The 24,634-nt window shown below is 36.8% G+C and overlaps 1 protein-coding gene across 1 annotated transcript in view; it reads left to right on the top strand.

Annotated features, from left to right (window-relative positions):
* PPFIBP2 (PPFIA binding protein 2) overlaps positions 1-24,634 on the top strand; it is an 89,436-nt gene that overhangs the window by 12,543 nt on the left and 52,259 nt on the right. Inside the window, exon 2 of the mRNA XM_050898495.1 lies at positions 2,614-2,828. Within this exon, the coding sequence (XP_050754452.1) occupies positions 2,614-2,828 (215 nt within the window). The remainder of the gene's footprint in view (positions 1-2,613; positions 2,829-24,634) is intronic.

Below are 24,634 nucleotides of genomic sequence, written 5' to 3' on the forward strand. Positions count from 1 at the left end.
GCAGAATGCTCCATTAAGTTTTTCCCATTCCATATCTATTTTAAATTGTCAGTTCATTGAAGGGGTAGCTACCAGAGCTGATTATGAAATAACTTTGGATCCTGTCTGCTTTTCTGGGGTGAAAAGTACTTGCTAAGCAAAAAGACAGAAAAATTTAGCATGGAGTTTTCCAAAAGAAACAGTGAGAAAACCAGTTTGAAAGTCCTAATGTCACAATAACCAAGTGGCATCAATGCTACTTAAGAAGACAATGCCAGATTTCAGTTTGTGTGTGTATCTCTTTTGGAAAGTAAGTAGTGAGCCACTCTGACTGATTGAAAAGATTTAAGAGGTTATATCAGCCAAATGACTCTTACACAATTTGGAAATCCGCTATTTTTAGTTGCTAGAGTTTAATATTAATCTGCATTAGGAAGTACATAAACAGAAACAACCAAGCTGGCATAAGTAGCTGAGAGTGTGGAAATACACAAGAAAATATCTTTTAGTGGTTAGAATACTCAAATACAGCAAAACAGTTAGTTGATTCTCTCCTCAAAAGGAAATAATTCAGGAAGACAAGGTTGATTTACGAGGTGAAGTTGTCTTATGTAGCAGTCTCTGTAGCACCGGATATTGAAGAAACTTTATCTTGGATATGGTCTTAGCCAGAAGTTAAGATGAGATCTCACACTTGAGGTATTAAAATAAACTCATAAGCAGCAGAAGTCAACAGGACCAAACAGGGAATATTCTGAGTTTGAAAAGAGGTTAAGACTATATGAAATACTGCAGTAGTGAGAACAAGAGTGTTGCTTTAAAAAAAATAAAATCCCTACTACTGAGCCTTGCAAAACTTTAGAAATTTCTAGGGATGGTTTTGCATTGTTTAAAACAGTCAAACAAAAAACCATGTACATCGTACAGTAGAATTCAAACCACACAATTTTTTGCAAAGATAATTGATCTGACAGAATTCTTTGTGTCATTAAAGCAGTGGTTGAAGAAAACCTGGTTAATATTATTTAGAATTTTTCCAAAAGCTTGGAGTAAAGTTAAGCACTCACAAAATGAGAGACAAAATATTGTCTTGGATCAAAAACTGATTGAGATGGGAAAGAATATTAGGATTAAATGATTGGTTAGCATTTTGGTTAAAAGCTTATCTAGGTGGAGAAGGCATTTCAGTGTACTAGGACCTAGAGTGTCAGTGTATTCATGAGTTGTATTTAGGTATTACTAGTTGTGTATCAGGCTATATGTAAAATGAACCATTGGGTTCATAGTTTGTAATGTCCAAATCATGGTAGATAAATAACCATAGCAGGCAAACTAACATTGATTAATGCGAAGTAGTGTGCATTCAAGAAGAAAATTTGAATTACTTATACATCTGGGTTTCAAATTAGATACATCTGCTCAGGAAAAGAAACTTAGCAAATAATTTTCAAAGGCTCAGTGAAGATTTCTGTTCCTTTCATAACTATGATGTAAATGATGTTAAACACAGGAGTAAAATGAAGAATAGTATGGAGATTATTATAATCCCCTCATGCAGATCAATGATACAGTCTTCTAAGGAATACTATATGCTATGTGGATCCAACATACACCTGTGAAGTATGTTACAAAATGAAAGGATTGAGAGGAGTACAATACGAACGATCAAAAGCCTAAAAAAAATCTCCCATGAAGTCAAATGAAAGGGGAAAATGTGATTGCTTATGCCAGAGAGAACAGGAAAGACGACATGAGTACAATCTATTATGTACATGAGGCAATGAATTGTAAATAAAAACTGTAAAAAGTAGAGCAAATAGAAGTTTTCCATCTGACTAGTTCTTAAAGAAACAAAGGGATATTAAATGAAATCAAGGTCTGAAATTCAGGACTGAGAAAAGATAGCTCATTTTAGTGTGCTTCTCATTGAAACACAGGCTATTAAGACAAAGAGATTCAGAGATATTAAAATTTGTATTATTTATAATTCTTTCATCAAGTGAGATATGTTTGTTGCTGTGCTTATTGTTCTTGAGAAAATGATGTTAGTGCTGGAGGGCTGGCAGGAGGGAGGTGGTGTAATTTAGAGAGCTTTTTGTAATTTAGAGAGCTAGCAAAGTTTCATTAGCCATTTTTATTGCTAACTTTTTGGGAGGGTTTTCTCTGTGGGAGGGTTTTAAACCTGCTCAAGGTCACATATTTTTCTTGTTCTGGTAACACGATCTATTTTCATCTAAGTTTCTTGTCAAAGGACTGCATCAATCTTTCTTACATTGCTTAACACTGCTCTGTGTGGGGACTTCTATGTAGCTGAGAAGTTAGTGACATCTCATGGTAACTATGGAAAATTACAGGTGATTTGTGGTAAGGTTTTGGTGTTTGTAATTTAACAGACATTGCAAATGTTTTCTAGGTCAAAATTATTTTTTAATATGCTTGTACGTACCTCGCACATTTAATTCTCCAGTGTTCATTATTTATCTAGAGACTAACTCAAGTATTTCTAAGCCTGAAATACTGATACTTGTCAGTTAGCATCTGAAGTCCAAATGTTGTAGCGTGTAGTACCTATATATTTGTCACTTACAAAACAGTTATATAACATAATTGTTTCTCCTGGTTTACTTGTTTTAGGTACAAAGTCAGCTACAGAGTATGCTAATGGTGGTTATGATATTGTGTCACCTGCTCCATCAGTATACTTGGGCACATTTCAAATTTTGCATCTCCTGGAAGATCTAAAGATGGCATTGGAAATGCTAGAGGATCCTCAAGAGAAAGAAGCATTGCGAAATCAAATTCCAGGGGCCACAGCAGTGTGTATACGGGAGTGGTTTGAAGAGAATCTGGTGAGTAGTTATTTATAGCTTTTCTGTTTTGTTTGCAAACAGCATTGGTTCAAGTATTTTGATACTTTAATTATTTTTATAATAACTGAAATCTGCATACTTAGAGAACTGCAGGGGATGGTGAGCAATCATAGAAAGCTGAGGATATTACCACTTTATGTGCTGATTACTAAAGTAATGCAGATATAGGAATATAAGAAGTTGGTAAAAAACCTTATTTTGTCATTGATGAGAGAAAAGATAGTAAAAAATGAACTACCAAAAAAGTTACCTTTTCTGTGGGTTTGTTTGGTTTGGTTTGGGTTTGTTGGTCCTTTGCTGGAGATGACAAACAAGTTTATAATTAGTTGTAAAACTTTTCATTTTTAAATCACCAATTTGGAATATGGTGGCATTGTCTGTTGAAGGGACAAATTCTAATTGGATGATTCTGCTATCCTTTTCCTCGCTATGTTTCCTTTACCTTAACTATTGATATTATGAATCTCCAAAGTATCTTGTATACCAGGCAGTGGTGGTAAATGCAGGAAAGCTCTAGCTTCTTGAATGTGAGATTCATAATGAGATAGATGGTGAATAAATATTTGACCATATTGGAAAAGATTGAGGCTTACCAGGTGAGGAGCAGATCTTCAGACAGACGTTAGAAGAGACCCATTGGATGTAAAGGAAGAGAAACAGCAGGTCCTGCCAGAACACTGCTCTTCACCAAGCCTGTCACTGCGAGTGAATGGTGTTTTCCTAATGAGTAAAAGCTACCTATCACTTTCTCAACTTCAGAAAAGTTTTCTAGATGAATGGATTTTCTTCTGGCTTTGTCAATGCATGTTACTTTTATGTAATTGTGTCTGTAGCTTCTGGTTCAGTGTTATCATCTGCTATAGCTGCCTGCTGCCTATTGTAACCTAATGTTGTTGGAAAGGTAGCTGCTTTTGTTTGAGCTTGTCAGCTCCTGGTTTGTTGGCATTCTCCACAGAGTGCAGGTCTATGGCTGGAAAGTCCTGTTTGGGACCGTGTGAGAGAAAGGAATGAGAATTTGGTACCAGTTTTGAAAGCAAAAGGTGGAAGCAATGTTTAATTTGGATTTACAGTATTAGATTTTGAGTCCATATCCTCAGGCCACCTCTTACTGAATTCCTGCCTTAGCAGAAATTTTAATGCTTTTTCAAAGCTTTGCAATAGCTAAAAGATAGTTTTAATGCATAAAACACATAAATTTTCAGAGTTGTTCACAGTAAAGTTGGCCCTGAACCACCAACTTGAAGAGTTTGAATCTGGCGGTCTGGCTTTTGGCCCCTCTGTTGCAGAAATATTAAGCTAGCTTTTCAGCTCTGCAAGGCAGGTAGCACTTGATGTTTTGATGACTCATATTAATCTATGTATGTGTATCTCTTCTTTTTCATGGGAAACCAGACAAAACAGAAGCCACAGTTCCCTCTTAGAGTTGCAGTTTACTGATGTTCTAAAAGCCTTGTCTAGTGCATCAAGAATAGTATTCATTTGGTAAAGCAATTGGACAGTCTAGATTCAGAACCAACAGAACAGGGAAATTGGTGGTATAGAGTATCTCTAATGCAGTACGTTGAGATCAATGTTTTTAAAATATTTTGCACTATTCTGTATTGACGAATTCTGCATTTCTTTTAAAGACACGCACAGGCTGGGTAGTGCATAGTTGCTGTGACTGTTATTTGAAAATGGATAGTAATCTGTGTATTTGTAGACCTTTTTATATTTTTAAAAAATGCAAATAATTTGTAAGCATGCACACAACTTCCATGGACTTCAAATTTGGAAGAGCTTTCTCCACTGACCAGTTTCACTTGGAAATTGAGAAGAAATCTGATAGAATTCAGCTCAGTTCAGTGAAATGGAATATGTATTTCATAGTTATGGCCCATTCTGAAAATTCCTTAATTCCAGCCCAGAGCTGTGAAACATGATACTTGATACGTGAAAAAGGATACTCAAGGTAGTAAGCTATACAGAATGAGAACTCTGTAGCTCAATGAATCCATTCACATTGGAAGCCTCAAACGAAGTTTGGTAATCATTAGTCTATGAAATGTTGGAGTGTCATAAAAAAACCCTGCTCAATTCCCATGGTTTAAACACATCACAATTGAAGCGATTTGCTGATTTACTAAAGACATAATTAACTAGAAATCAGTGAGCTATATATTTAGGATCAACATCAGCAATACGACAGATAAACCAGAATACTAGATGCTTAAGAAATGTTAAGGAACACATACAAATTTCTAAATGCAGCTCTATAACTAATTCCAAAAAGTTAGAATCACACAGACATGCACACATACACATTCAGTTACACACACACATTTCCTCTCTCACAGCTTGTGTTGGTTACAAGCATGAACATCTTTTGCGGATGTGGGTTCCCCTATTTACACACATGTCCTAATGGATATGTAGGTGCTTTAGCTTTTGTGTGTACCTGTGGAGCTCCCTACGGTCTGCTTACCCATGCGTTGATGAGCAAGCACCCCACGAGTTCACATAGGCACCCCTGAGGTGTGGGTCCCCGGTTGTTGCAACTGGTAACTATCAGGTAAAACATCATTATGTAGAAAATGCCAGGTGCTCTCAAGTGGAATTTGCTACAAAGTGTCTCTTCTAAGCATTCTCTTTAAAGTGTAGGCTAATAATTCAGTAGAGAGATTTGGAATATATTTTAATTGTTGTATTCAACTGAAATGTTACATAAAACAATGTTTGATATCAGTAGTAATAGTTGAATTGTAACAAACTTTGGAGTGGATGGTGAACTGATGCTTTTGAGCCTTTTTTTTTTTTTTTTTTTTTTTAGAGCTATTATAGGTCGGCTTGGAGGGGGATTTTCCTTTGTAGACAATTAATTCCACATCTGTTTATTTTTGGGGTCCATGCACCTTCCTTTGAAGCTGGAGGGCTGCTCTAGCATGTACTGAATAAGCCACTGGTTTTAGAGAATTCAGCAGCTGCTTTGTTTCTAACATACAGGAATAGGTAAGGTCAAAAATATTCCCAGCTTATCCTGACTAGGAATACATTAGAAACTAGAGATACAAAAAGCAATCTGATGTTTATTTTAAAAGCAGATAAACATGCTCCTTTCAAGAAAAGATTAAGTGATCCTTTATGATTCTTCTTCACTTAAATGTGTGCTTGAAAATTGTATTAAAAATCATTGCAGCTGCAATACAAACAATGTGCCTTATGGAAATAATTTGAATTTGTGTTTTGCTACTGCCCTATATTGGCTTTTACAGGAAACCGCAGAAAGGGGAGTCAGAAAGATGGCTCAGGACTAGTTCCTGCTGGATAGTATCAAACAACAGCATTTAACAGCTAGCATTTTGGTTTAAGCAGAAGTATGGAACAGAAGTCCTAATTATTTTCTTGTGTGCTCCTTTTGCAGTAGCAATCATCATAACCTAATGCAGCCATGAAAGCTCTCTGAGGCAGAGTATGGCTATCCCTGCTAGTTCTATTTGTGTCACACAGCAGTATTTGGGATTGCAGGTTAGAGGACAGAAAGTGACTGAACCTTCTTTGTATTGTTTGTTTGTATTGGGGTATCATCTAGAAACTAGAGCTCAATTGTACTAGAATGGGAAAAATAACTTCTGCAGAAAATTGCCCTTGCCCTTATTCAAGTAGCTTTGCAGCTTTGGTAATTGCCACTTAGTGTGCTGAACTACACCTAGTGTTTAAATAAAGAAGACTGTGGAGTTTAGCCTTTTGGTCAGCTTTGAGGCACATTGGCTTATTACTAATCAGTCGGGAAACTTCTGCGATGATTATAGATACTATAGCTGGTCTCACTAGAGTCTTACCTTCCTTCAATTCCATAGTACCAAACTATTTAATTTATCAGACACGAAATATCACCAAGTTGTGTTTTGTGCTTTGTTCGGGTTTTTTGTTTGTTTGTTTTTTTAAACAATTGTACCTGTTATGTTCTTTGGTCTCTGCTATAGGTGTGAATACCAAAGATGTGGGAAAATTTAGATATGCCTAGAGTGTGAAAACTTTAGACATCGTGTTTCATACCTGATACTACCTTGCTTACTTCCTCTTTTGAAAGCATCTGCTTTATTCCTTTTTTATGGAACCATTGGTGGTGATTTGGTGTTTCAGTGATTTGGTGGAGTTGAATTTTGTGCTTACCCTCTACAGTCCTCTAAGGAAGAGGCACACCCTTTGTGAAACTAAAGGTGTGCTTTTTGAAAAGGCTCCTTTTTGCGTTTCTGTGGTTTTGGATCTGTGAACATACCAGGTTCTTGAGTTTGCAGTGTAACTGGGCACAGTAACTGTGTTGCCACTTCTTTGAGATAGATGAAATAGGTTTGACAAAGTTAGCGCTGGATTTAGAAAGATTATTACTATGTATCAGAGAATGAGGATTTAATAGTTGCTGTAACTGCACAAATCTTTTGACAAAGCTAAAATGGAATAAAGCATCATTAATTATAGACTGTTACCTACTTAAGAACTACATTAAAAATTTTTGCCTTGAAGTGAATGTCTTGACTGTTTTACATGCTTTACAATTGTAAATTCTTTGGCCTTAAAAACGGAACAAAAAGACCTGGGGATTATCATGGAGAGTTCATATAAAACAATTTCGTGTATAGTTTCAATGCTTCTTGTTAAATATTTTAGTATTGCTAGTGACCACATGACATATCACAAAGCAGGTAGTAACTTCAGCATTAAAAATTAACTGCTGCAGTAACAACTGACTGTGTTTGACTCAGTGAGCTATGAGAGAATGTATTTAGTTACAGTTTCATTTCATAACTCTAAATGAACTTCTACACTTAATTTTTTTTTTTTTTTTTATTCTATACATCTTTATGGAACCCTTTTCCGAGTAAAGAGGAACCTTGGTGTTCTTACAGTGGTCCTAAAACAATTTTAAGCATGAGTGAAAGCCTCATTTCCAGGATAGCAAAACATGATCTTCCTTCCAGTGGAACATTTATATTTAAAGCAAGCCACTTCACCATGTAGCTTTATATACTGACCCTTAAAATGCTGATTCTTGAAAACTTGTAATATTTTCCTGATTATGTTTTTTCTCAGAAGCCTAATTCTGAAAATCTTTCTGAATGTTCTAAATTTGAGGAAACAGGAAGGGGAGAAGAGCAGAAGAAATATTAGAGGAATGTGTGGTAGAGGCAATTTGTTAAAATAATGTGATTTGCCTTATGATATATGCTGTGTTTTGTCTCATTTCATGCTCTGTGTTTTTGTAGTGGTAAAACCAGACTTTTCAGCAGAAATAGGATAAATTTCTTAGAGTCTTGATTGCCATTTGGTTATGATTAACATTCAGAAAAGATTGTTTCCACTGTGTGTTAAAATCAAGGAATTTTTTTTTTTTTCCCCAGTGTCTTCACAGGGACTTGGATTAAAACAGTAAACCCCAGTTCAGAATTCTGACTTGGTGGAGTTTGTGAAGTTTTGAAATTACTTCAAAGTTTTATTTTAAGCATGTGTTAAAGTGCTCTGCTGAAACATAATCACTAGTCTCTTTATTTCACTTTTGTCTAAGATTCATTTTACAGAGTTATCTGTCCAGAACGGAGGCAGAAAATGACTGCAATACAGGGCACTTCAATATACTTGAAAACATGCTTTTATAAAATTATCAATAGAATTTTTCAGCAACAGCTGAGTGGGAAGAGAATATGTTCTGAGTAATGCCAGTTAAAGCCAGTATATTTATCTGCTGGTAGATTTGACTGTGGGACTCAACTGTTGAGAGTCACGATGGAGCTATATATAGCTGGATCTTCTCATTGCCAAGTGGTATTAACACATGTTAAATTGAAAATGGACCAGTAGAGCCTGCTTGGGACAGTGTAGAAAAGCCGTCATTCCGTAAGCATTCATGTTTATTTTTGCCAACTTGAAACATTAGATGGATATGTTTTCTGAGCAGTAGTTAGAGTCGAAAGTTGTGTGACCCAGTCCTCCGCTGTGCTCCAGCTCCTCTTCAATGAGTTGATGATGCAAGGAAGTCCTGAACTGGAAGATCTGGTCCTCTCAGAGTTCCCCAAGCATGTTAGAGCAATTCCCAGTACACAAGAAACAGCAGAGAAGTGTCCTTCATACATGCAGCTATTTATGAATACTAGAGAGTGCCTTGGAGCTAGTGGAAAGGGGGTGTACAGAGCTTGCATGGAATTCTTCTAAATAATGCCTAATTTTTTTTAATGTTCTGTGGTTGCTTTGTCTGGGAGTCAACCCTATCATCTCTGACTGTGACTGCTCACTGTAGTAGCTGTCAGTAGAGGTAGGAAAGTCTTCTCTGCACAAAGAACTAAGAGGCTTAAAATAGCTTTGCAGTGAGTAGGGCTGATTTAGATCTCTCTCTTAAAATGACATGGTGAGATTAGTTTTTGGCATTTTCTTTCACCCTTGCAATGGTCAGTAATGCTTAACAGAGCCACCTTTAAACTACAATGACCAGAACTGATCAAACAGAACTGCGTTACAGCCTTAGGCTTAGACTACTCATGGAGGAAAGGTGGTATTCCTGTTATAATAGTAGGGCCTGTATTTTTATATGTTAAGTTTTCCAAGAGTTCAAGGTAGTCTACTGACATATTGTGAAGTTTAGCCCTTGGGAGCAATCCTCACCTATGTGGGCTATCCACACCTTGATACTGTCAGCGGAAATAGAGGACTACTCTATAGGAAGCCATGATTGTATACAGAAATTGCATGTTAGTCTTCAAAAGCATTAATATGATTTATTCAGTTCCATTTATCAAAGACTCAGCTGTTGGCTTCAGTGCCTTCGTTTGCACTAAGTGGCTGAATATCACATTAGTTCATCTTTCCTTTTGTGTCTCATGTTATGCATGGTGTCCCTTTTTCATTTCACGTTATGATCTGTCACTAGAATTTCCAGCTGCATTGCTTTTCACTGTATTAATTTAACAAACATTAATGTATAAATGTAAGTGCTATGAAGTGTCTGCTTTTTTTTAAGTGTAGCTAGAGGAAACATCGGAAAATGTTTTCCATGAAGTAATTAACAGAGGGATTGGTAAGAGAGAATTATTTCATTAAACAATGGTGCTAATGGATAAGGTATAAAGATAATGGTCATGTAAAGAAGCTGGGGGCAAAATTTTCTTTTTAAAGGTCCTGTATTGATTTGGAGGTATTACTTGAATGTTAGAGGAAGGGTGTAAGTTTGAAGTATTTCTGTATATAACCTTTATTCAGATTTCACAGAATTTGGGTAGGTTGACCTATCTCATTTGCTAAATGTTATCAGTTATGACAAACATAGCAATAATATAATTCACAACAAAATTATTTCATTCTCTTTTGGAATAGTATACTAATAATAGTGGTAAACAGACCTGCATTTAGTTAAAATGCAACTAAATATATTTTCAGGTTTTGTGATCTTTCATGGAAACAAATGGAAACAAATTATACTTATTTTAGACACATTATACAACATGTTGGCATGCTACTCTTCTTCATAAGTAGATAAATATGTGCTTTATTTTCCTGAAATAATGAAATGCTTAAGAAGAAAATAATTAATATTTGTATATTCCTTATCAGAAATAAGGACTTGTAAAGGCTTATCTGCAGTTTATTCTGGTTTGGGTTTTTTTACAATTTTTTCCATGCTGAAATTTAAAAGAGAAAATCTGGTGTGTGTCATACTGAGGAGAGGCAAAATGTTACCTGGTAATGTCATTGATGTATGTGCAAATATTTGGTAAATATCCTGTTTCAAATGTTTCATGTACTGATTTACTGCATATTTAGTAATTTCAGCAGTGCTTTGAAACCTTTCAGACTGAAAACTAAACCTGAATTATTGTAATATGTTGTGTGGTAGAATGTAAATATATTTCTTTAAATATTTTCTTTGCATATCAGTGTACTCTTTTCTTGTCAATAGCAACTGGGGGGGAGCGTTCACAGTGATTTTGTTCTGTTAAGTAGAAAACATTGTTTAGTTTTTATGCAAAAACATAGTATTCAAGTTTCTTACAATCTACATTTTCTTCTAAATAAGTTTCATGCAAAAAGTTTCCAGCCCAAGTTCTAGAAAAGCTATAAAAGTATTTCAGCATATGGCAAGGAATGTTTGAAACTGCCAAGAATGTGCAAATGTCTGTGGATGAATTAATAAACAGTAACTTCATCTAAGTATTGGTAATACATTCTTTATGCAAGCCAAGGGAAGAGAGCTAGTTATTACTTGAGCAATAACCAGAAAGGACATCGTAGTGCTAGAGATACGTGATATCATACAGCCTGCAGATGGGAATGACTCCAAAGATGTCAGCACCTGTTTGAAGTACTACCTTCCCCCCCGCCCCCCCGAATACGCAATAAGGGTGAGGGTTAACCATGTTGGTTTGGAACTAATGGCCATCTAAGTCTGATCATTTCTGAAATACAGATTTTTAATCAAAGAATTAAGCCATTAGGATTGAGTGCATTTTATGCTAGGAAAGGATTATTTGTTCATGTATCTACATAAAATTATTTCTAGTCTGTTTCCCAGGATGCTTGTTTATTTTTTTAAAATAGTCACAAGTAAAGCAAATGTGCTCATATACAGAATGCAGTATTTTTTTTTTCCTTTTGTTCCAAGAGTTTCATCTTTCTCTGTCACTTAGGCATTATCGGTTAGTCATGATTAAGACTCTAAGACAAATTATCTTGCTGGAAAAGCTTCATCTAGATTTCTGAAGCCATTCCTCACCATGCAAAAAGGAGTTCTTTCTCCACTGTGTTTTGCACAAATGGCCTGTATTTCTTTTTACACAAGTATTCCTGTGCAGGCGTATTCTCTTATTCGCTCTCTCTTTCTTCACTCTGAAGCTCTCGCATTTTTCTGCAGTATGAGAATGACAGGTGTGTAAATTGGCATGCTGAGGAAATTTTTCCCTTTTAAAATCTGGTCCTAATCCCTTTATTTCCAAAGCAGCCCAAACACTAGGATTGGGAAGAGCACAGAGTAATGGATGTAGGAAAAGTTGATGCTAATTCTTGGGAATGGGTAAATTTTTGTTGCATGTCTGTACCCAGCTGGGGTCCTGTGGTGAGGCTGGGAAGACATGTAGTTGGTCATTTCAGTTCTTGGCCTGAAAGGCCAAGTGTATGTTCTTTTTGTGTTTTCAGAGGCTGATGGGTTTTGAAACCAAAATGATCTAAAAGTTATTGCTGAAAAGGAAGAGAGGTGCTATGCTCCAGGGACCAGGACCTCATGGAGGCTGAAGAATGTCTGCTCTCCTTCCTATTCCCTTGCTCTCTAACCTCCCCAGCAATGCAATGCTAATACAAGAACACTATTGACAGCTTGCATTTGTGCTGCTCTGAAAGATCACAAAAACCTGTGGTTTAGCACAAATTTAACTGAATAAAAAGTAAAATTGCTAAAATAACAGCAATAAATATAATTTTATAATGTTCGTAGGGCCTCAGCTGGGTGGGAGAAAGAGGGAGAGTGGTGGAAAAGCAAAGCAACTCTGTGCTTCCTCAGCTCCAGTGTTGGTAGGAGAAGAGGGAATACGCCAGACAGTCAGATTGCCCTTCGCTCCACAGTTCTAAGGATTTGTGGATGTTTTCTTGCCTCTTCGTAGGTCTGGAATGGAGGGACGTGAGAAGTGTAACTGATTGGTTAAAGCATTCTCTTACTTTCGGTTTCAAAGCTGTTACAGCATGTCTGTTTACTATTTGAAACAGATTTAAAATCTTGTTTGAAATATTTGACATTCTGACTAATAAAGTGATGGGTTGCTTAGCTGAGTGTTTTTTATAGGTTATGTATCAGCAGACGTTCACGTGGCTAGCACCTTTGTTCTGCAAATGGAGTTTTTAGTTCTATCAACAGTGGCAGTAGTCAGCAGTTTTCTATGGAAGTACAGAATTGGCAAAGAAATCCTAATGGGTTTTCATACAGCTTGTGGAGTATATAAACTTTGTTAATTTTAAACATTTTAGTGCCCTACATTGCGTTTATATTGCCGTAATGTGTGTTTTCATTTATTTTTGGAGACAACACTGGAGAAAATAAACAATTTGGTGGAGGAAGGGAGTTACAGCTAGGTCATTCTCTCTCCATGGGGTAACACTTGAGGCTGGTGGTACTGCAGTGATAGTGGGGGATTTTTGCTTGTTTGTTTTTTAATTCTCCATTGAACTGGAAGTTAGTGCTTAGTGAAGAACTACACACAGACATGGATTTCCTAAAAGTAAGAAAAAAAATACAGTGGTAACCCGATGAAGCAATCCTCAGATTGCAACATATTTTCCTTATTTTCACACTGCCTAGAGAAGCTAACCTGCTTTTCCAGTGAAACGGAAAAGTATTCTAAGCAAATCTGGGGCAATTGATTTGCATTCAGTTGGTGTCTGAAACTTTTTCAGGCCAAAGCTCAAGCAGGACGTAAAGTTCAGCATGCAGGTGACAGGCTAAAAGTGAACATGTGACTGTCTGGAATGTATGTTGTCAACACTCGTGGCTGATAAGGTGCGGAAAATTCAGACACGTTTACCTTTTAATCAGGAAGAATGACTGTAACAGAATCAAGAGGCCTTTGCATGAAATCCAGGACAAATGACAAGGCAGAAATAAGGTATGTTTGTCATTTTAAATACTTTTAACAGGAGAAATGGATACTCACCTAGCTGCAGACGCTACACTGAGGCACTAATAAGTGGAGTAATATAGTTTTCCTGTAGTTTTTTTTAAATGAAAAACAAAATCATTGAGAGATGATGTGTGGTGGAATGTTTTAAGAGAGGTATGTTTCCCCCTTCCCTAAATAAGCCTGAAATGAAAGTCTTGGAGCCTATGTTTTGAAATGGATGAAATGTGGAACTTGAGGCTCCGTAGTGATGGTCCTATGGGATATGCAATACTTTGAGATGAAGTTTAATGTATTTGCTGTTCCCCATAATTAGATAACTACTTTTCTGGGGGAAAAAATGCCTTAAGCTGTAGGGAGTTCATGTTTAATGTCAAGAGAACCCCTATTCAGTCTTCAGTTTGACAGCCATGACAGAGGCTGTCATGCATAGAGAAGTGTAGTATCTTAAGTGCATCTTAATTTTTATGATTTTTTTTTTTTAAATGGACCGTTGACAATGTACTAAGGTTTTTGCCAGATGGTGTGAGCTATTCAAGAAATAGCTGCTCTCATCAACTTTAAGATAGCATAAAAACTTCTACAACCAGCGTAGAATAAGTATGTTCTATGTACAGAGCAACCCAAGTCCTCTTCAGACCTGTCTTGTAGTATGGTTTAGTTTTGGAAACTGACAGTTCTTTTATCTTGTCACATGTACTGGTGATTTTAGGTATCCTTGCACCTTTAGAAGACTTGTAGCACTAACTTTCTAAAAACCATTCATACTTTACTTGTCACGTGACTTTAAGTAACAACAGGTAATAAATACATGAAGAAAGCTGGAAGTCTAGGTTTATATCTTTCCCTCTTACTTTGTGTTATGGAAGATTCTAAAAAGAGGTCCGTCAGATCAAAAGGATCAAGAATGGTTGAAATAATAAAAGCCCACATCTCTTGCAGAAACTCCATCACATATCTGTGACTTCCACAGTTTGGAATGTGGGTAGATGCCTAAGTGAGGCAGGTCCCTGGAAGAACTGCTTTTCAGGGCATTATACAGCTTCAGACTTTGAGTTCTTTGTATACATCATTAGTATGATGGGCAACTTTGGCTCTTCCAAATTGCTGTTTTACTTCGCCTTAAATGCAGGAGTGAGTTTGGCTGTAGAAACTGAAGAAAATGGGGAGATAAGTAAATGTTCTGAGATCATCACAAAAATTCCATGGAGACAGCTGCATTTTGGTCTTAATAGGCATTGCCCAAGCAGTTGTCCTTGTGTGTGTAACAATCAGTTGCCCAGTTTAAGGCCAAAGCCACTTTTAACTAGTGGGAGATACAACATTGGAAACTGGAGTTTATTGAGAAAAATTAGAACTTAATCATAACTACTGTGTGGAGGCACTAGAGGACACCGCAGTAGCAGGCAACACTTCTAAAAAACTTCCTTTCTTGCCAGAGCATTGCTTTGCATATGCATTTATCTTAGTGTTGCAAGTTTGAAAAGTTGCCATGCTATGAGATGTCAGCGTCAGCAGGAACAGACAAAAATCTTAGAAGGGTATCATCTTCTGTTAAGATGGAAAATTGCCTCTTTGGCAATAGCAGTATTTATGGGATAATTAACTTATCCACAGGATCGTCCTTAAATTCCTCCTCTTTTATAATGTCTTTTGAGACGACAGGCAAGTAATTCAAAGAGCAGAACTTATTTTTAGGTTTAGTCTGAGCCTGAAATAAACTGAGAAGGCTGAGTAGTGTTACGATAAACGGAGTAAAACAGAGACAGGAAATAGGGGGTCTTTGGTAATGAGTTCCAGCCACTCTTGAAACACAAAGCCAGAGAAAGCATTACTTGAAAATAGTTTCTCAGTGACAGCTTAATAATTTTTAGCTTGTTATTCAACATTAAAAGGGAACAGTTTCTGCAGATTTATACTATTCTTGAAAGATCCTTTTTTAAAGATCATTTAGCAAGTTATATTTTTGACATTTTTGGAGTTGCATTGTTCTTGTTGCTGACTGATCTGCTGTTTAAGAAAAACAGATGTTTGGGGGAGAGTCTGAAGTTTATACAGTTGTGTGTTTTATATATACATCTGTGAGAAGCATTTGGGATAAGACTGTGGGACAGAGACAGAAGATTTAGCTTAAAATGTGAACACGCATTCAAGGTTTTAGAAGTTGAGGGTTGAAAGGGGAAGAAGTCACAGCTATATCCTGTAGAACAAAGCAGTGCGCTTGCTTCCAAAAGTTTCTTTTAACCCTGGGAATGTGACTGCTGAGATGGGCCCGAAGCATGGATGGTGAGATTGATATTTACAAGCACTTCACGTGGCTAAAGAGGGTAAGTGATTTGCTGGGCTTTGTTTTCTCTTTGTAAATGCACATTAGCAAAGCTTAGTCAGAATTCTCAGCTTTGCGAAAGGAAACTTATTGAGTGCCTCAGACATAAAATACTGTAAGTTTCTTCATGAGAAATGAATTAAGACGTGTCTTCATGTAGGAGGAGGAGGCTTAGGGAGGGGGGAGAGAATCAGCTGTCTTTGTCTTTAAAAATGAAACTCTAGGATCAAACTTTGAACAAATGGCAATAGATTCTAGCAAGTGCTCATGCTTTCCTGAGATTGTAATACCACAAAGCAAATCCTGCATGGGAATGTATGGCAAAAAAGGAGAATATGTTGTTTACCATGTTGTGCTTTAAAATGAAAAATTATTTGCACTAGTTCTTCACTTAATCAGTTCTTCATCGAAGTAACTGTACGAGACCTTTTAGGATGCCTTTGTTTTGGATAAAAATGGTGGTACTTTTTTCCTGTGCATGTTACTCTGATAAAATTATGTTTTCTAAAAAGACAGTGCTATTAAAATCCTAATTTTGTGATGAACTGTCTGAGCATGAATTAACTACATGAGATTGTTTTTGTCTTTCTAGAAAAGAAAAAAAGTAGGTTTCTGCAGTTGTCTCATCACTTCGGAAAAATCACTTCGTTTTCATCAGCTTTTAGATTTTTTAGGTTCTAAGTATTTATTTTTCAGTGTTTGAAAAAATCCATGAATGGGATGTGAATAGATCCTTCACAGTAGACTGTTTTTTTAATTACAATATTAATTTAATTGTGTGTCATGTAAGCAGCACATCCTCTCATTATACTTTTAGCATCTATTTTAACCTGTGTGTTCTTTTCTTGCAAATTCTATGCATGCCATTTGTGTTAGTGCTTCTATATGGCACTGGATTAAAAACACACATGTATACATATGCACATGCACTCTATATTTTTACTAGCTGTATAAACATAAAGTTTACGTAAATACTTATGTGAAATGTGATTAGGAACTTTAATATTGGGTAGTTTCTTGAAGGAATATAAAATATTCATGACATAATGTCAGTCTTTAATAAAAGCTTGAGAATCTTGGAGTTAATTACAAAATATTTACATCAGGTTCTGGAAATTTACATTTCTGGAGTGTGGATGGGGAGGGGATTAAATAGGGAGTGAGTGGGATAGTGAAGGAGAAGGGACAACAGGAAGTAGCAGTTGGTAATATTATACTATTAGTTTAACCTGTGCTCTGTGCAGTTACAGCTAAATAACTCTTCAGTGTTTTTTGAGATCACATATTAATTTGTTATTTAAATGAGGTTTTGAATAGGGTATGTTTGCCACCCCTGCTTCCTGGTTTAAATTTCATTTCTAAAAAGATAGGTTTGCTAACAAAAGGCTAAGGTGTGCTGTTATCAGGTTGTGTGGAATTCAGGATACGCTGAGGACAATAACATAATGAGAAAGGGCTCAAGAAATAACTTCAGTGAAGAAAGTTTCACACTGAAATGTTCATAGATTTGGAGGGGTTAACACAGGGTGTCTTCAGGATGATTTTCAAGTACTGTGTTCAGAAAGGATACTGTGTTCAAATGTAGCACAGGCTTTTACAGAATTTAATAATGCTGTTACTGTTGTTGCAAGTAATTCCTTTTATGTAGGGTACATAAAGGAGAATATCAATACTACTGCTTTTCCTTGCAAGCACTTTAAGGGGATGAGCACATGTGGGGGAAGGGAAGAGAACGGAAAACGATCTTGCGTTGTTCCCAGAAGAACTTAAGCAGTCTGCCCCCAAATTCCTTTGACAAGTGATTTTAAAAAAAATTTGAAATAATCTAGGTTGCTTATTTAATTCTCATGTTCAAGAATCCTAATGTCACATGTCTGGCGCTGACTGTGATAGCATGTAAAGATTTTAGGCCCTGCAATCATAAACTGTTGCTCTTTGGCTGATAATGAAAGTATGAGTACCTCCAGAATAACAAATGGCACTTAACAGAGAGTAACTGCAACAGACTTCCATAAAGCCTCGGTGAAGAATGCCAAAGCTGGCTCAAATTTCATCATTAGCAGAAAACACTTCAGAGACCAGGATCAGTTTTGATGTTGCAGTGGTTGGCTAAGCTAGATTTGCATGGTATCTGTGGCTTGGACTGGGTTAGGGCAGCAAACAAATACAAAATTCACGAGATCAAGGCAGGCAAAATGACAGAAACAACTGCTATTTTCAGATGCTTAGAGCAGAGGATCTGGTTTTAAGCAGTAGTCTTGTAACATAATGTCTATAGTAGCATCGTGCAACAGCAGCAAGGACAGAGCAATATTTTGATCAAATTGAAATAAGGTGTCACCACACTTCAGCTCTTTCCATTGGACTTTCTTGATGTTAAAATGACCTGTGAAAATGCTGTGCCAAGAATGGCCATAGGTATGAACAGAGTGGGCAGCAAAATGTAAGAGCAGATGGACAGAGCCAAAAAACGATTTAGCCTTGTTTCAGTTGTATATGAGACACAGTTAATGTGTTTTCCTTTGTTTACTGTTTTTTCTCCATTTTACATTTTCTGCTTTTTGCCAGTAATAAAAATTATTAGTCTGCAGTAATATTTCTCACAAGAGAAAGAACTTTCTCTGATAATATCTTCCCTAATATCAGAAAGACAAAACTCCGCAATGGGTACAGCTATACTGTACTTCATGGCATATGATACTTTGACAGCAATTTCAGAACTGTCCTGGTTAGGTTATTCTGGCTGAGAAGCTGAATATCTGACATAGGCACATAGTACCGCCCTGGTTTCATGCAGTGTTATAAGAGTTTGTGACAATGCAGATATTCAAGGATACCTTGTTAGTAAGACAAAAAGCCCGGCTAAGGAGGTCACAGGAATTATTAAGGGAGGCATGTCTCTCAGCAGTGTGTTTCAAGAAGGATATGGAAAAGTTCTTGTGTATATACAGTGCACTTTTAAAATTACAGCTAAGGCAGCAGCATAGTTCTCATAAAGTAGTTGGTGGGCAGTCTGTGGGAAGCGTTTTGCAGATAACTGATGTTGGGTTCTTCTACAGGGCCTAAGCATAAATCTGTCACTGTTAAAAATTTCTGTTGCAAGCTAAGGAACCTGAGACACCCCCCACTACCTGAAGCTGAAAGTGTCTCATCTTTAGCAAACTTTCTTTGGTTGTCCCAAGGGATTTGGGTTTGAGGGTTCACATACAATTTCATCTGTTGTCCTGTTGCTTTATTCTTATCTTTCCATCTGGCCTTAATTAGAACACACCATTCCAAATAAAAATGGCACAACCCCCATTTTGGTATGTAGGTATAACCACAAATTATTAACAAGCATCACAAATATAAATGCTAATATTTACTACAAACAGTATTATGGGCTCTCTTAGGACATTGTAAATTAACTGAGCTATTTGAACTGCAGTGGATGGATTGTAGCAAAATGGAAGGTTTCTTGCCTCTGGAGAACTTTGTACAGTGGTAAGATGTCTTATTTTGAAAGTGAGATGCCTTCATATGAAGTGGAGGCGTCTGATGACTCTTGTAGCTTGCTTTAGACTTAGCTTTTGAAGTGCATGCAGCAGAGAGCTGATGGCTGACCTGAAATAGGTATACATTATTCTTAGGCTTTTCTTTCCTTTCTTCCGAATGCTATTCATAACCTGTACTAGCAAGAGGTGGAGTGATCAAACCGATGCTGTAGCTATTAAGCTCATGATATTGAGGGTGAATCTTATGACTTCTGTAAAGATATCTTCCTTTAAGTAATTTAACTGTCTGGAGGAGAAAATAGGTATTAGTATTAGGAAAAATTATCTAGATAAAATATAAATATTTGGTCAAAATTCTTTTAAGGACTACAGAAATTTACCTAGCTCTGTCTTGTCTTAATTTCAGACTATATGCTGTTAGCTTTTTCAAAGTGACTGCCACTTTCACTTAACCAACAAGGAACAACAGCAAATAGAAAATCCTGTTGTTGATTTATTAATTGCCTTCAGATGAAAGGCAAGAATTACAGATCCAGAAATCATGTTCCAGCCTTCTCCTCCTCCTCAGGTACACTGAGTGAAGGTACATATATTGAGATGGGTGTGTATCTGAGGTAGCACTAACATGCCAAGAGATTAAATTTGTATTACATCCATAGTCAGATGCCAAAATAAAAATGTTTACTGTGTAGGCTACTCACTCATCACTACACAATAGCAACTACTGTGACTCATAACATCAATCCTGCTGACCCAAAAGAGTACTAAAGTGATGGAAAGTCCATGCTCTTCTAAATATTATCAATTCCAAATAGGCTGGAAAAAGTCTATAGTGTACATTTTCTTGTATTGAAATATAATACTACGATCTGTGTGCTGCTAGCAGTTTGCGGGAAAACTGACTGGTTGAACTCTGGTGGCTATACTCCTTGTTTTCAGCTTCTAAACTGCAACAAAAGACAATACATCAAGCATGTCCCTAATCTTCCCCATTAATGCAAGTATTACAGTTGCCACAGGCATCTTATTCAATTATCAGTGGAACTGAAGGTGATTCATGTGACTGAATAAGAAGAGAGGAGGGTTATGACATAATCTGTCTTCTAAAAGAGGCAGGTGACTTGTTGAAAAAGCTTACAAATCACCACTCTGACTGCCAGGTTTCTTTTCCCAGCTCCGCTCCCTCCCCCAGCCCAATATGAGATCCATGGTATTAGCGACAGACTTCTGTGTAACAGCTTGCCGATCAAATTCAGAAGTTGGTATTTTTTGTTTTTAAAATTAGCTGTGTTAGAGATTCTTTGAGCTGAAACTAAAACAGCACACGAGGAGAACATAAACTGGCCTGTACTCAATTTTATTATCTTGCATATGTGCTTGCTTTAAGGAGCTTACTTTTACAGCCTATCAAGATTCAGCTGGAAGTTCTGTTACAGAAGCTTCTGAACAGAACATCTGTATAGAAGCGCTATACAATGGTTGTCGTTCTGTTCTGACAATAAGCTGTATTCTGAATTGTTTGCTGTTAAAATAACATGCAAGAAAACATAACATTCCATGCTTACCGGGCTCTGAGAAGGCTGTTGAAAATTAAGATAGCTAACTGAGTTGATAAAACATTTCTTCCCTTTCTTGCCATACCCTTTTATATTTTTGCTGATTATCTCCATTTTAAATTAAAGCTGTTGAATCATACTCTGAGGTCTAATTTTTTGTGTCATATATTCTGGAGGAATATTTAAGCCTTTTTCTTGGAAAAGGACCCTGTAATGACTGGATCATGTGAGTGATATTCAGTCAAGTTTCCAGCAGCTACCACTATTATGTCCGGGTTAGAGTAAAGTGTATTCCAGAGAGAGATTTGGAAACTAAAGGTGAAGAAGAAGCTGAAGCAGGTGAAGGAATGCAAAAGCCTTTTTTTTTTTTTTTTTCCTTCTTTTTCTAGAACCGGGAGAAACAGTTGATTTGGAATTGTTTCAGGAAACATTTTATGTTAATATCTGATACAATCTGATGGGCATTAAACTATATCCAAAATCTCTATGGAGACTATAATACAGGTGCTTCAAGAAATTGCTTTGCAGCTCCCTTAGGCAACGTATTTATGGTATACACTTGACTTTTCATCTGCAGTGGTACTACCATCAATGTAGTTTCAACCACCTTGCCTTAGCATATCTTTCCTTCTACTTTGTGATCATGTGTTATCATAAACTTTTTTACATGTGTTATGCAATTTCTCTCATTCTTTCATTATTAGAAATATAATTAACATATTTAGCTTATAATTTGTGGAGCCCAGGTAATGATTTTTGGTCTTTAAGGCTACATCTTCTGAAATAACATCTTTGTGGAAAATCTTGGTGATTCAGCCTTTTGGTCATGTGGTTACACAAGTCTAGTGTTTATTGTTTGTGAGCTCTTACACTGACTCGAGTCATCTGTAGTCTTATGACTTTAGTGTTATAGGTCCTATATGCTGATATGTGTGATATCTAACTATACTTGCTCAGTTTCCTCTCAGTACTGACTTTCACAACTGCAGAATGCACTCCAACCATCCACAGATGGCCTTGGTTCATATTACGCTGTTTTATCTTGTCTTTATGCATGCCACAAAGATTTCCCAAGTCTTAAACAACTGCTGTGTGTCAATCAGCCACTGTGATTTAGCAGGTCATTTTCTGTGTACTGTACTTTCCTGTACTTATCTGAGCACTCTCTGGCTGACCTATTGGCAGGATCGATACCCCCCTGCCCCCCTTCCCCCTTTTCTGTTCACATGGGTGCAATTCACTAGGTTTTACATGGGTATTGAGTATTGGACTTCCAGCAGAGGATATTTCAGAGTCACTCAGTGCAGCAGACATCATTGGAGGCTATACATTTGGTAAATGTGAGTGTAGTAAAATATCTTATTTGTGATTTGATTTTGAACTAATTCTTCATTACTGATGATATAAAATGTTGAACTCTGTTTTGCATTCATGACAGATCAGTTACGTAAAAATGTGTTGGCAGTAATTTAACTCACTGTGCCTGTAAGGCCAGGGGGAGTGGTTACACAAGTGGTTACAGGTATATTTCTTAAATCTAGCCTAGGAAAATAGCAAATGACGGCAGGAAAAAGGGTACAAAATCTACTTGACTAGGCAGTCTTCATCACTAGGTTTTGTTATTAAGAGAATCTTTTCCTGCCTAGCAGTGTGCTGTTCTTACCTGAATACTTGATGGTCTAGGTGCAGGAAAGTCTCCCCTACCATTGTGTGTGAGCCAGAGACATACTGGGGAAGGCCTGTTGGCTCTCCATTGAGAAAACTCATATAATGGTATGTAATGGAGTTTTAACCCTAATGGAAACATAGCCTCCAAGGCTAAAGATTTTGGATTCTAAAGTACAATATAAGACTTTGCTCTCTACGTGGAGTAGCAACCCAGGTGGAATGGCTGGCAGTATGATTGAGGCTGCATAGCTGAGGTCAAAGGATTATCTAGGCAGACATACAGAAATGCATGTTGTTTACTTATGAGGATTCCTTATTTTCATTATAGTACTACAGAAGTTAATAAGGAATGAACTTTAAGGCCATACGGACTGACTGACTGACCAACTTGTAATACAGAGGGCCTAAGTTAAACTGAAGATGCATGTTTTATGAACAGTGGGGGATATTGGGGTGGAGGGGGTGGTATTGCTTAATAAAAGGAGAAGGCTTGAAAAAATTACATTAAGATGTTAGGAAAGATGGACAGAGATGTTAGGACACAGAAATTCTAAAAAATTAAAACTAGTTAGGAGAAGAAGAGGGAGTGAAGTCACCATTCCTTTAGGGGCATTGTGTACTTACACAGTGGGCCAGCTCCCTACAGGTGCCACTGTAAAACATATTCATTTGTCTGAGACTTGTGTTTGTGTATGTTATGCACTCACATGTGCATATTTAGAGCCATTTCTGTGAGGTCTTGAATCTTAGTTGTACCTACTATAAACTGGTCAAAAGCTAGTGAGAAAAGTATATTCTGAGTAGAGTTAACATATTCTTCTTTTGACAACGAATGCTGATAAGTGAGGTGTGGAGTGAGGTTCTGCACATTCTGTTCTTCAGTGTTCTTGTTGACCCTCTAAAACAGGGAATAAGGACCAAGCTCAGTGAATTTATAGGTGATTCTAGCTAGGGGCCTTGCAGCCACGCTAAAGGACATGATTAAAACATAAGAAGAGCCTGATGCGTAGGAAAACAGTATAAATAATAGGATGCAATTCAGTATAGACTAGTGCAAGGTTATACATTTAAGCAGAAACAATGAGTTAACACAGGATGAAGAACAGGATGCTAGCTAAATAACAGTAAAAAAGGATCTGGAAGTTATGGGTCCTAGGCTGAAAATGTATCAGTGTTACTATATGGCTAATATGAAAAGAAATATGGCCCAAGGGCCTGTGAAAAAGTTTTTTCCACTCTAGCCATTTTCAGCTGGAGTCCTCTATCTCCTCTTAGTCACTTGATTTCAAAAGTCAAGGAACAATTGGTGAAGAGGAACCAAAAGAAAGCAACAAAACAGATCTTGAAAAATTAACCTGTGAGGAAAAGACAGAAAATCTTGTTTGTTTAGTCCAAAGAGGGACCTGCTAATTAAAGATCTACAGATAGTCTTCAAATACGTAAAAAATTTCTGAAGCGAAGGGAAGGACCTTTTTTTTTTTTTTTTTTTTTATCCATGGTGGTATGATAAGAACCAATAGGTTGAAGTTGAAGAGGTGATGATTCAGGTTAGACATTAAAAAAAATGTTCTAATGATGGGTAGCTAAGAAGTAGATTATCTGGGGAGGCTGTGTAATCCATTTCTGGAGGTCTTTAGGAGTAGGCAAGACAAGAATATTGCAAATAATCATTGGTCCTAGGATGGAATAATGAACCAGATGATCTCTTCAGACACCTTTCAGTCCTGTTTGTTGGTATCTTTGTGATTCTCTCAATTCCTGTCAAAATCATCAGAGACAAGGGTGCTCAGTTCCTCTCAGCTCATAAAGATGCTACACTTATATCTAGTTCAGCACTTTATGGCTTGAAAAGTGTCTTTTGATTGGATAAATATTTGATTTCTTGATTTGCATTAATTAGCACCATGTTTATTTTCATCATCTGTTTTACATTTGAGCCTGTAGACCTCAATGGAGATCAAGAAGTCATGAATATATTTAATATTTTAAAAAATCCTATTCACAAACATTCAGTTGAAAAAGAAAGGACAGTTGGGGATGAGGATTATAATTATATTGGTGCCATTGTACAAGTAACTATAAATGAGTAGTCAGCTGCAGACTAGTATAGTTGAAG

This window comes from Gymnogyps californianus, chromosome 5 (assembly GCF_018139145.2).
Source record: "Gymnogyps californianus isolate 813 chromosome 5, ASM1813914v2, whole genome shotgun sequence".
Taxonomy (NCBI): Eukaryota; Metazoa; Chordata; class Aves; order Accipitriformes; family Cathartidae; genus Gymnogyps; species Gymnogyps californianus.